The 13,719-nt window shown below is 32.2% G+C and overlaps 1 protein-coding gene across 1 annotated transcript; it reads left to right on the top strand.

The window, feature by feature from the left end:
• Positions 1–10,025: 10,025 nt before the first annotated feature.
• Positions 10,026–13,299, top strand: LOC108692353 (methyltransferase-like protein 13). Its single transcript, XM_018200570.1, has 8 exons — positions 10,026–10,464; positions 10,548–10,670; positions 11,049–11,265; positions 11,340–11,558; positions 11,654–11,913; positions 11,990–12,354; positions 12,434–12,615; positions 12,696–13,299. The coding sequence occupies exons 1-8, from the start codon at positions 10,373–10,375 to the stop codon at positions 13,242–13,244; spliced, it is 2,007 nt and encodes a 668-aa protein (XP_018056059.1). The 5' UTR covers positions 10,026–10,372; the 3' UTR covers positions 13,245–13,299.
• The last annotated feature ends 420 nt before the right edge of the window (positions 13,300–13,719 follow it).

Below are 13,719 nucleotides of genomic sequence, written 5' to 3'. Positions count from 1 at the left end.
TCGCACCTCTTAACAGTAATGAACGCACAAACAGAATACATTCTAGAAATAACCGCAGATCAATGTAAGATGTAAGATGCATTTAACTGGAATATTTTCCATTGACAAATACATCAACAAATCCATCAAATACATATATGGTTTGAGAGTAAATCAAACCATAATGCGAACTACTTTCATGGGATCTGCAAATTCAGATGGACGATATTCAGGCGCAATATTCTAATCCTTGTGGCACTTAACCGTCATCATACAAAGAACAACGATCATCTACTAACTTCTTACCAAACTGCTACAAATCTGGAAACGAATCAAATTCGCCTAAAATCAGGTACAATCTGCCCATATATTGACATCACTTGTATGAATATCGATGGAGAAAAACCTTACCAATGGACCATTGTAAATGTTCTCTACGAGGAATATGTTAATAGGTTCTTTGAACATCCACAAATTGTCTATTCACTATAACAGGATGTAACATTTGCATTCACTAGGGGTGAAGAAGAGCTTGTATGTGGATGTACATTAATAAAAACATCCAAAACTATTAATTCTCGAAACCAAGAAGGGAGAATCTTTTGCTACAAAACGTCGATTATCTGCTGAAAATCTAAACATATTTATCTATTAACTTTAAATTCATATATGTAGAGAAACATATACGATCTTAAATGAATCTTTTGTATAGAGAAATCTTAAATAACGCTGTAATCTGGAACAAGTTTTAAAAGGCGCACTTAGCCTCGTTATTAACTAGAACGAATTCGCATATCAGATTATGAAAGGACCGGGATATATGGCCATCATTTCTGGAGAAGTAGTGCATATTATTAAATGCAGTAGACATCAAGTAGACATCCAGTAGACATCAAAACACGTTAAAGAATATTATTCGGAATTTCCAGTTCAAAAAGATAACGAGACATATTTTTTATCCCCACGAACGCATATATTAATTAAAACAAGTACAAATCTCCTGTTATCGTATCTCCAATTCTTTTTAAATGATGGATGATATCATATGACACCAACTCCTGAACACTCTTTACCTCCAACAATTATGAAACCCTTGACAAAATCTACATAGCACTATACAATCCTGGATCATTAACAGTGAACGGCAATGACATGGATCTTGAAAACCTACGGATCGCATAATGTTTCCAGCTGAAAAGGGAGGAATACTAAATACTATGGCACGAGAAATTAAAGGCAAACCAAGGAATCTCTCTTTCTCAAGGAATCTCTTAGATAAGAATTCAATTCAGAAAATTACAGAGAATATATGTAAAAAAATTTTCTGGGAAAATTTTATTTCCTTCGGCAACGTAAGTGCTGAAATAATCAAAATATGTTTCTGCATTAGAATCGCGAAACTGATTATAGACATTATAATACATGGATATGCTATGCATATAATCTATGGCTGGTCATTACACCTGATCGGAGCTTTTTGGGATTCAGTTACAAATTTAATCATATATCTCTCCCGAAAACCTAAAAAGGAAGCATTTCAAGAAGAGGCAACATCATATATCTCTTCCGAAAACTTAAAAAGAAAGAAGAGGCAGCAGAAAAATTAACTAATTTAGAAGAGAATCCGCCCAAGAACACTACAAATCAAGAAGAAAGCATTGAGATCTCTACTGAACAAAAGGATATTGTTGTAGAATATATCCACAGTTATAAATGTTTCTCTTATAATTAGCAACACTTTATATATATGTATTTTTCTATTTTATACGCGCGACGCACATTAAGTGCATCACGCATGATTTAAAGAAGAACGTGTTACATCTCGATAAAATTATCTCTTTCCTTATTATAAATATATGATTTATAATATCTTATCTTTATCTTATCTCTAGTTTCATCTTGATTTTGATATTTTGTTTCTATTTTATCTTTATTTCAAAACTTTATCATCTATCTTTTATATATAATATTATAAAATTTTTTCCCTTTTATAAGAGGGCATATTTAGATCCTTTATTTAAACATTTAAACCAACAGATAGTTCACGTTGTATATCCTTATGTGTCACATAAATAAAAAATATCTATTCTACAATCTTTCCTTTTCTTTTGAAGGCTGTTTTTCTAAAATAATAATTAAATAATAGCATATATGCCTAACAATTAAGTAATATTATATATTAAGTAGTATTATATATTGGGTGTAGTAAAAAGAAATCCATTATTTTTCCATTCAATTTCATGCAAAACTAATGAATTTCTTTTTACTACACCTAATATTAAGTAGTATTTCATATATTAAGACTTTCCCGAATGCAAGGATGAATATCTTTATTTTTTTTCCTTTTTTTTCTTTTTTTTCTTTTCTTTTTCTCCATAAAATTAAAACCAATTTAAAATTTAGAATATATCATTACTTCGTCTCGCATAAGGATATTAATTAAGAAAATCGAATTTTTATTCTTAACATAAAACCTAGATTCGTAGTATCGAGAGTAGGGCTTATGTGACAGTCGCCTTCGCAAGTAGGAACTATATTCGCATTCTTCTCTATAAGTTATCTCATGTTTTATTTTACTATTTTTTTCTTTTAAAAATTTAATAAATGACAGTATTAACTTTTATTGGAATAATTTCAATTTTATTTAAAGTCGGTCCGCATAAGCTCCCATATAACCTTCGTAATCCTTGCGAAGTCAGAATCCTTTCTCCTACAAATTATTATCCATTCTTTCCTTGTGATCATTTTCAATCATCGCACAACCTGATCTCCAATCCCTGGGTAAATTGCTTAAATGCATTGACCTAAAAAACCTCAATTTCTATTACATCGATACGTAACAATATACAACTTCATAAATGTTTTTTAAAGAAATATATATACGAATCTTCATAATTTTTGTAATTTGCAAAAATTATGAAAATTAACCCACACACAAACGACCCACCATGCAATAAAAGAAAATTGTATATGTATTAAGAGTTAAACGTTTAATTTATCTGATTAAAAGTAATACAAAAAATAAATTTATTTATAAAAAAAATTACAAAAAATGCAATATATATTATGATATGACAGCATCTATTTCATTCATGAAAATAACACACAATGTTTACTATATATTTTTTGAGCTCTATTCTTCTAATAAAAAATAGAATTTTTACATTTATCATTTTTACATTTACCGAAAAAATCTGCATAATACTACTCTATTAGTGTTAAAAAAAAGTAATGAAAATGTAACGATTCATAATATTTTGAGAAACGATAACGGTAACGAGTTAATTTTGCAAATCAATAACGAGGAACGAAAACGAATTATTTTTTTAGGAAAAAGAACGATAACGAGTTATTTAATCCCATTTTTGTCGCGGCGGAAGTAGTATCACATCATTTTTAAAAGTTTTGCAAGGTAAGACCGATTTAAAAACATTATAACATATTACAATTTTTGATTAGTGCGACAACTTCCGCCGCGCGGCAAGCGCTGCTGCGTTCTATGTGCAGGAGTCATTAATCCACTATGCGAAAGATGAAACAACCGGATTTTATTGATTAAAGTTACTAGATTAAAGTATCGCAAACTCGTATCCATTTTGACGCGAAACGCGGCCATTTCAAATTTATGCACTTGTGTAAACAATTGATGATGACAGAGAAAAATATCAGCGTTTCTTGCCTCAAATCCAGGCCTATACACAGAGGGTCAACGCGATGCTGCAAACGCTTTGAAGCGTCTTTTAACTGATTAGTTTGTAAATTTTTTTTTTCTAATTGGTCAAATGCTTCAACATTCATAGCGAGACTTTGACCACAACTAAAGAAACCTGAGAGGACATGACGACTTAAAATCTGTAACCGCAAAATGCCACGCATTAGTGCACTTTCCTTTTCATTTGTCATCATCTCCAGCCTTGAAAAATGGACAATGTACCCTAAAAAAGCGAACGTTGCTATGTAGTTTACATCTACTTTGTCAGAAGGCAGTAGTGCGCGGCAGCATTTTGCGGTTACAGGTTTTGGGCCGTCATGTCCTCTCTCAGATTTCTCTCTGATATACGTATCTTTTCAAGAATAGTATCTTCAAACAAGATGAAAATTACAAAAATGAGCAAATTTATTAGATGTTGACCAATGAAATTATCAATATTCTAGTAAGCTATTCTAGTTTGCTTTACTTTTGTAATTTTCACCTCGTTTCAAGATATAGAATCGATCTCCTGATCTCCGCAATGATGCCAATTTAGCGATTTTCCAGTTAAATCTAGCATTTTTTAAGTTATCTAGCTGTAAGAAAAAATGCAGATAGCAGTAATTCTGATTATCCGGGATTTAATTTTTTTTAGCGTTTTCTGACGGTTTTTTTTTTAAAACTCAGATACTTATTTTTATATAACGATTTCTAATTTATATTTTGCGAACATGGTACATTGAAGTGTGCCATCTTTAGATACGTATGTATGAGATGAACAATGACTGAAGTAATTCGATCGAGATATCGTTTTTGTTCCACGATACCGTTCTCACAGTTTGCATGATAGATCATACTAATTTTACATGAAGGATGCTTCATTTTTAGCTGTGTTCAGATTTCTTTTGAGTGCCTTTTTTGGGCACTTAGGTGGAATATTCAGATTTCTACTCTATCCATCTGGGAGGATGGAAAACTCACTCGGTTTCTTGCCAGCCAGGTGGAATGAGTGGTAATGGCACATCAAAAATCTTTTGTGCTATCCCAGAGTTTAACATGCATCTATACGAAAATTTAAATTTCAGATTATGCTTATATTATAAACAGTATAAATCATAACTCAAAGGAAGCCAAGTATTTAATCATCTTTAAGTTTTACAGGTCGAGACTTAAGATATTGTAAAATATTTATCTTATATCTTTTATCATTATTATATATATTTTAGTTATATATATCATATTAATTATATATATAATTTATATTAAATCTGATATATTTATGTTATTATTTGCTGTAACCAATGCATGTAGGACACTCTTAGAGTGCGTTTAGATTCCCAAATCACTCCGGTACTTTTTGTTAAGCTCCGTCCACTCATCCAGTTATCCAGCGATCATCCCGATAAGGAATCTAAACATAATCCTTCATAGCAATTTTAATGACAATTTACGTCTTTCTGTCAGAACATAATGTCAAAGAATAATGTCTCTATTTTTAAGTTATGTGTGTTCAATTGTGTGTGTATAAGCGAAAGAGGAGTTTTGTAATTCGAACGCCGCCTATCGAGCACCACCAATACCAATTCAAAAACCTGATTTTTACCACACTTTTCAAAGCCTAGTTCGGCCTCTTATTGTCTATACTCCATGGATACGACACTGTTATAAGAAAATCGAGAAAATTTTAAAATCAGCCATAGACTATAAATAGACTTAAGGCAGCATCACACTATAAGGATATACAGTAGGGATATACAAGCAGCGTCGGCATCTTTGATCTTTTCAGACAAGTTTTCAAAGTCCGCCATATCTTTGGTGATCAAATACCATATCAATAGTAGTTAGAAACCACCGTCTATACCGTCAACAAAAAAAGAAGATTAAAAAAATCTTAACTTTTCAGAATCTTCTTCCAAATCGGTGATCAGTCAGATACATTCACGCACAGTCACGTTGCTTCATAAAATTAATTAATTAATTATTATTGCTGTAACAGCAGACGTGTCAGATATACAGATGTGGTAGTGTTTTGTTGCTAAGCAACCGCAGCAATATGTCATGGCGCGATTACAGTAATGAAAAAACTGTGGATTCTCTGCTTTGATTGGGATTGATGTCATCAAAAATACGGTCGCTAATGATGCGTAAGCAAATATGCGCGGCTGAATAAAAAACGAGGTCTTGTCCCTACTGTATATCTTTATATTGCCTTAGATTAAGATAATAGTCGCCATTTTGTTTTTTCTGCTGTTTCAACCTGTATTTCCGTGCTGGAAACTTCGTAGGAACACCCTATTTTTAACAGAGTAATTAGCACCAAAAAACCACTTAATTTTTGTGTTAGTATTTTTAATTCCTGACGACCTTGTGCTGCTAGCTTGATTGACATAGGCCTGTTTTTTTTTAGTTGAACTTTTGCACCAGTTCATCTTTTTTCCTCCTCTTTCTTCCAGGAGAGAAAAGGAAGAAAGATGAATTGCAAAAATTTAATCAAAAAGAATAAGTTTCATGTCAATAGTACTTAATCTTTAATCGAAATTAATCAATCATGAAAGTGTTTTAGAGTTATGTGAGTTTCTCTCTCTCTCTCTCTCTCTCTCTCTCTCTCTCTCTCTCTCTCTCTCTCTCTCTTTCTGTCTCTCTGTGTATGTGTACCATTCTTTTCTAGCACTCATCTTATATAAATGCGTGCGTAAAAATGATTACATATATAAATATATCTGACGGTTTTTTGGCGGTATTTCAAATAGAATTTAGCGGGTAATTTTTTCAACAGTTGACATCACTGCTCCTCCGAGATGATAGAGACTTCCGTCCTGCCCCATTGAGCCATGACACTAGTGATTTCTTTATTGGGCCAATGAGTGTGTTCCGATATATTCACTGCCAGTTCTGAAAATCTAACGCACCTAATGTATACTGTATAATTTCAGTACTGGCAGTAAATATCGGGAAGCATCCTATATCTGTTAGTAAATTTCTTACATTTTTATATACATACTTTATTTGATAAAATAAAGCTCAGTCAATTATACGTAATATTACGTAATATTACGTAAATATTTTTAAATTGTAATTAGTTTATTTACCAAAAATATGTATGAATGCTTAATTTATGTACTATTTAGTTTAATATGAGTTTATTGTAGAGTTTATTGTAGAAGTAGTGCATGAAAATGCACGAAGGGACATATAACTTGTAAACACAGTTTAAAAAATAAACCACCATGCTTGAAATTGTGTATTGTGTGCACAGCCATTTTGATATGACATTTCTGAAATCAATTGCGGTATTTTAGAAATCTAGTGATTTTATTATTGGTGTAATTATTACAGTGCAGGAATAAGGGTGTTATTTCGTGTGTGCGTTTTTGTCATACGACAAATATGTACAGAACAGAAAGGACTTCGAATCTCTTTATAGCCAATCGCAACAGGCTTTGTGAAAAATCTGTCGTATGACAAAAACGCACAAATGAAATATCATTCTAAATATATTTGTATAAATTGCAAACGGTGATATTTATTTATTGAAAAGCAATCATGCTGTCAACATAATTACAAAAATATGTTCACTCTATTTTATCCCTTTTTTTTAAGCCTTAAAATTCACTAAAAGACTCAACTCACCAAAGACATGAAATGACTAAAGCCCAATGTTCACGATGCTAGAAATTAGTCCGAGATCTCGGGTGAAGAAAGAATTGATCAATCGCAATGAACATGTGATTAAATTGTTCAAATGTGATTTGTTATTTTTTTCTCTGTCCGAAATCTCGAACCAATTTTTAGCACCGTGAACATTGGGCTTTAGTCATTTCACGTCTTTGGTGAGTCGAGTCTTTTAGTGAATTTTGAAGCAGGGATTTAGTGAAATTATTTTTTGATCCATGGCAACACTGGGCAAAAAATAAGAAAAATGGTTGAATTATATATATATATATACATACAATTATATATATATATACACACTGAAATAAGCATCGAGGAAAATGTGGCCATGAATTGTTCAGCCGCCATTTTAGTTGAAACGGTATTTGAGCGAATCAGAAGCGTTCACGTGCGCATTGCGATCGACGTACTATCAATGTATGGAAATCTATATGGACGTGAATGTAAACAAAAATAACGTCACTTCAATTTTATTAGTACATTTAATAAAATAACAATAATAACACTTTTCATGTTCTACCCTTTTTATATCGTTAACACATGTGCAGGAATTGATATTTAATTTAATTGATATATTTGATATATTTAATACAAAAATTCTTACCTATGAAATGAAATGCCTTTTTTATTTCTCTGCCCACATCCAGATACACAGCATTTCATGTTGATGCTTTGTACATTTTACAGTCACGCGATTTTATAATTTTTTAAAATAATCTTTCAAATATAATCTTACTCACGATGATCTTGCTGCGTCTCACTAAAGCACACAAACGTAAGTGCGCATAAGCTCTTAAAAATTTCTGATTTATTCTTATATTGATCAAATTAAAATGTTAATCAATTGGTGCCACAATTTTCTATGCTTCATATTCATTTCAGTGTATATATATAGTTTAGTAAACCATGAGATTTGTTTTCTGTTCCTGCACTGGTTGCACTAGTTCAAAAAGTGTACACCAAAACGTTTTCTGTTCCCAAAATGGCGTTAGCGACAGTGTTTCTTGTTCCAGTGCAACAAATTCAGTGCACGAGTTCACTGTACTGGCTGCATTAAATCAGGAATCGGTATAAGTGTACAATACATACATCAATATACACTAATTCAGCCACAGAAAATAGACTTTGTACAAATAGTACAGAATTGATAATTATTTAGAAGACACCCTTCACCTTCAATTTCGCACACAGAGTAAGTTTCCGTTTTGAATAAAAATACGTGTACACAGCGGTGCATTAAGTCGGTGTGAGAGATAGATTTCCTAACCACAATGTCGTCAACTTTAACGCTTAATATCTCGGTTTGCTAGCCTAGGCATGACATTTTACTGCCAGATTCTTTCGTTTCATGCAAAAATGCGACAAATGAGCATAATTTTATTAAAATTGAAGGTGAGGGGCATTTTTTAAAATAATTATTCGAGAATTTATGAATAATAAAATGATAAATATATATAAATAATAGCAAGCCTACATATAACATTTTATGTCATCATTATCTTTAATTAAGAATTTTTTAAAATGAAATTGTATCATTTTCATCACACGAATCTAATACTTCCATGTAAACAATATGAGATACCATTTTTATCTTGCACTAAAAATGTTTTTTATAACTTTTTTTTGGCTGCATTATTGTCTATAAGTACAACTCATAACGTGTTTCCATGGTTATAGTATAGTGTGTACAAATTTTATGCACGAAGTGAGTTTTGACGATCTCAAAGAGATTGGTGTAGAGCCAGTGTGACATTAAAAATTCAAAAATGGAAGTCAATGGCAGCAGAATTAAACACGATAGCATGAAGTAGTGTACACCATAGTGTATGTACACTTGTGTAGTGCAACACTGATGCAGCATTACACGCAACTGGCATAGTACGAGGTACACTCAGTGTATCCCAAGAGAAAATGCTATTAGTCTTTGCATGCTTACACTCGTCAGTTCTAGATTGCAGTGATTGCACTAGTTCAATTCAGTTCTAGTTCCTGCAATCCTCGTACAGGAAACAAACCTATAGTTATGTGAATCAGATATATATCGTTCTTTCTTCAAAAAAAAAAAACAGAAAAGTTTACACAGGAATATTCATAATATGAATTAAATGATTATGAATGGTTAAATTTGCATAGCGGAGTACAAAATCACGTTATGATTTATTCTGTAATAAACTTTCTCAATACAGGACAAGATACGCAATATTAAAATCTAACCTTTGATATTAAAAAATAATATCAAACAGCCAATTCAACTTTTCCTGTGTGTATTTATTTTGTAAGAAATTTAGTAGATATAGACACAACAGAGATATCAACAGCATCAGAGCTATGTGACTCAATGGCAGAACAAAAGTCAAATCGGAGGAGAAAATAGGCCTGGGACGAGGAGCGCCCTGATATTTTTCTCTGTTGTCGTCAATTGTTTAGCTCAGAAGCCTGCTACCTCTCAGGGGAAGAGGATCAGAATTTTAGAAAAATGTTCTGGAGTCAGCTGCCTTATAAGGAATCGATGGCGAGAATGTCCGAAGTATACTCGGAATGATTCGGTAAAAGAGACTAGAACTCGGATATAGAACAAGGACAGAAATGAGCTCAGATAATCAAGAGATTATCTGATTTCCTAGACGGAGAACACGAGAATTGATTGGTTGCCCGGTAGATGGCGGTCGTGCCCTGGGGACTCTGACGACCTTTGTAAGAAGATCCTGGATATGGCGGAAAAATGCCGTGGGGATATTCCAAGTCGAATATGTTGTCAGGCAAGTTGAGCTCATTACGGACTTGTTCAACAAAAACAGTTGCAGCTTGATTTAAGCATTCAAAGACGAATGTGATGTCAGGCTGGCCAAACTGTAAGAAATTTACTAGATATAGATATAGGCAGAGATACCAACAGGGCTAAGTGACTCAGTGTCAGAACGAAAGTCTACCGAATCGGAGGAGAAAAGCCTGGGATCAAGACGAGGAGCGCCCTGATATTTTTCTCTGATGTCAATTGTTTACAATCTTATTACGAATATACTGTAAAATATGAATCTCCTCCCAAAAGCGCATGAGGAATTTAGTCACGCGGAATACTGGAACACATTCTTCAAAAAGCGTGGCAAGAAGGCGTTCGAATGGTAAACATTCTATATTTATGTTAATAATGTTATGTTATATTTTTTTTAGTAACTTAATGTTTATTCATTTTGTTTGGCTTTAGGTACGGTGAATATCCAGAATTATGTGAAATACTTGTGAAGTATATCAAAATGAAAGATGACATTCTGATCGTTGGTTGCGGGAATTCTACATTAAGCATGGCTTTGTATGATGTTGGTTACAGGTACAATTTCTTTTGTGTGTGTTTATTTATATAAATCATAGTTTCTAATAGTCACAGTCAATACTTAATGGCAAGTTTAGTCACTTGTATTACATTAGATTAATGTATTAAAAGCTGCTGTACATGAAATTAGTACAGTGGAATAAAAGTATATACATATTCAACAATTAAATACTCAATATAAATATTGCCATGTTTAACAAAATATTAGTAGAATATATATATGTACTATTTCATTGTCAAAGTTGATTAGACATGTTACTGCATTTAGATACTTTATATAAAGCAGCCTTTAATATGTACTAATCCAGTATAATATACAAGTTATCAAATTCAGTTTTCAAGTTCCTATGGAAAATAAATCAATTGATATTACAGAAATATAGTCAATATTGATATATCACATATTGTGATCCAACAAATGCTTGATATAAATAATGGTACAAGACCAGATCTAGTATACGAACATATGGATGCCACACAAATGACATATCCTGATGGAAAATTTAGTGTAGTTCTCGACAAAGGTACATTGGATGCTCTAATGCCAGATACCAAAGAAGCAACATTGTCTATAATTGATAAATATTTCAAAGTAAGTTTCTGATTAGAGAAATCACTAGAAAAATTTTTTTCAATAATAACTAAATTAATTAAAATTTATTTTAGGAAATCACACGAGTGTTACGGAATGGAGGCAGATACATCTGTATATCGTTGCTTCAAGAGCACATCCTACGAAAGCTTTTATCATACTTTCCTACTTCAGGCTTCATGTTTCGTATAGCACGATGTCACGAAGCCGAGTTGAAAGCACGTATAGAAGAAGGCAGTTCAGTTCCTGTCTTTGTGATCATTGCTACAAAATTTACTAAATTATCCCAGAACGTATGTTGTAACAAAAGATCTTTAGAATTTTTATATTGTCTTAGCTAGATGAGCAAGTTAGTCAAATTTATTTTTGTAGATTATAATCCTGATAGGTTCTCGAGATAGCTCTGATCGATGGCCCACCGGAACGATTATCTACAACAGATGATGTGATATCCGCTATATTATCTGCACAACAATCGGCACTAGTGTGCAATAGTCTTTACAAGAGAAGCGTTGCTGATGTGGGAGAAGTGTCGTTGGATTTACATCGTTCAGGTGATAAGCATCCACGATACACCGTCTATGTTCTTGACCAACCACGCATACAGGGGGCAAAGACATATGCAGCTTTCATTGTGCCACAGGGAAAGTACGTTTGATTTATTAGTTGAATGTTTTACTATTGAGTTATTGTCACTATATATTTTTCTTTCTTGGTTTAACAGGGAAACAGATTGGTTGTTCAGTACAAAAGAAGGACGACAACAAGTTCTAAAAAGCGCGCAGCGAGATAGACTCGCAATTGTTACCTTACGTAGAGAACACAAGTTTGATAATTGGGATGCTGTGAAAACAGAATTAGAAAATTGCATTCTTAATTTAGCACCGGCTGGCTTGTGTGGCAAAAATGATATTCCTTTTCTTTCTTTGGGTTCAGATGTTGGGGTTCGAAATATTTGCTATGAAGGAAAAAGTGACATCAGTGGATCGTTTGTTATCGAAGAAGTAGAGAAGGATGGTCACGAATTCAGGCGGCTTGTGTTTCTGAATAATCCTTACGTCATTCAGAGTGAAGCCAGACTAAAAGACGGTACTAATTTATAATCAATTCGGAAATTCTATGATAATGACAATGATTGATTGCATACAATTATGACAATTATTTACAGCAAAATCTAGACGTGGTAAAACGAAGAAAATTGCCGATCCTGGATTCTTAGCTTGTGAACATCATATATATATGAGCACTGGAGTAAATGCAGTAATCGATTTAAAAGAACAAGACAATATTATGATTATAGGACTTGGAGGTGGTGGTCTTTGCATGTTCTTACATCAATGTTTTCCTAAAGTATGTATCTTTGGATAGAATTCATTAAATCATTAGAAACCTTTTTCGTAACATAAATCGAAAATTTTAATTTTTTTCAGCTAAAAATTACTGCAGTCGAAATTGATAATACTATGTTAAAAGTAGCTACTGAATACTTCAATCTCGTTCTTGATGATCGGATGAAAGTGGAGATCGCAGATGGAATTCAATATATTAAAGACGTTGCGGCATCCGAGACAAAGTATAAGGCAATACTTTTCGATATCGATAGCAAAGATACCACCATCGGAATGAATTGTCCACCTAAACAATTTCTCGAAATGTCAGTGCTGAAAGCAGTTGCCTCATGTTTAATGAAGAACGGTCTTTTTCTCTTGAATTTAGTCAGCAGAGACAAAAGTCTAAAACAAAAAGTTAAAGATGATCTGAAATCGGTATTCCAATCAATTACTTGTCATAATATTCAAGATGAAATTAATGAAATTGTTATGTGTTCTGTTGAAAAACACAATGCGAAAGAATGGAAAAATAGACTTAGACTCGCAGCCATTGACTTAAACAAACAAGCAACTGCGAGAAAATTGTCCTCTTTCAATGAATCATTTGACGATTCTACACTTTTAGAAAATTTATCTACGGAATTATAACGCTTTGTACAAATATATTCGTCGTGACAAATAAAATAAAAAATATAATTTCTAATGTTGATTAATATGTATCTTTCAAAATATCTTTGTCAATATACTACTTTTCAATGAAAATATTTTTTGTAACTTATCAAATCAATATCAAAAATCAAATGATTTTGAATGTACAATAATTCAAATACTAATTTTATATAATACAATTTTCATAAATTATCTGAAATTAAAATAAAGATTAATTCGATTGATACAATGCGTAGCAGCAGAGTTGTAAAATTTGTTGAATTGTAAAACAGAAATTTATGAAAATTAAAGCAAGATTAAAATTCATATTTCAAAAAATAATTATCACGATTTTAAATTTACATATTTCGAGATATCTTATAAAATAATTATACAATTTCTTTAAAAAAAAGAGAATTTTTATTTCTTATGTTTAACATATTGTATTTCTTTGAAGTACAATCGTTTAAAAAAT

This window comes from Atta colombica, unplaced genomic scaffold (assembly GCF_001594045.1).
Source record: "Atta colombica isolate Treedump-2 unplaced genomic scaffold, Acol1.0 scaffold7, whole genome shotgun sequence".
NCBI lineage: Eukaryota > Metazoa > Arthropoda > Insecta > Hymenoptera > Formicidae > Atta > Atta colombica.
This window is presented reverse-complemented; position numbering and strand designations above follow the sequence as displayed.

Bases quoted from the DNA above. Each gene is read 5' to 3' on its own strand.
- LOC108692353 (XM_018200570.1), top strand. From the start codon at position 10,373: ATGAATCTCCTCCCAAAAGCGCATGAGGAATTTAGTCACGCGGAATAC. The intron at 11,266-11,339 runs GTAAGTTTCTGA...AATTTATTTTAG, and splicing joins TAATTGATAAATATTTCAAA to GAAATCACACGAGTGTTACG. The intron at 12,355-12,433 runs GTACTAATTTAT...AATTATTTACAG, and splicing joins TGAAGCCAGACTAAAAGACG to CAAAATCTAGACGTGGTAAA.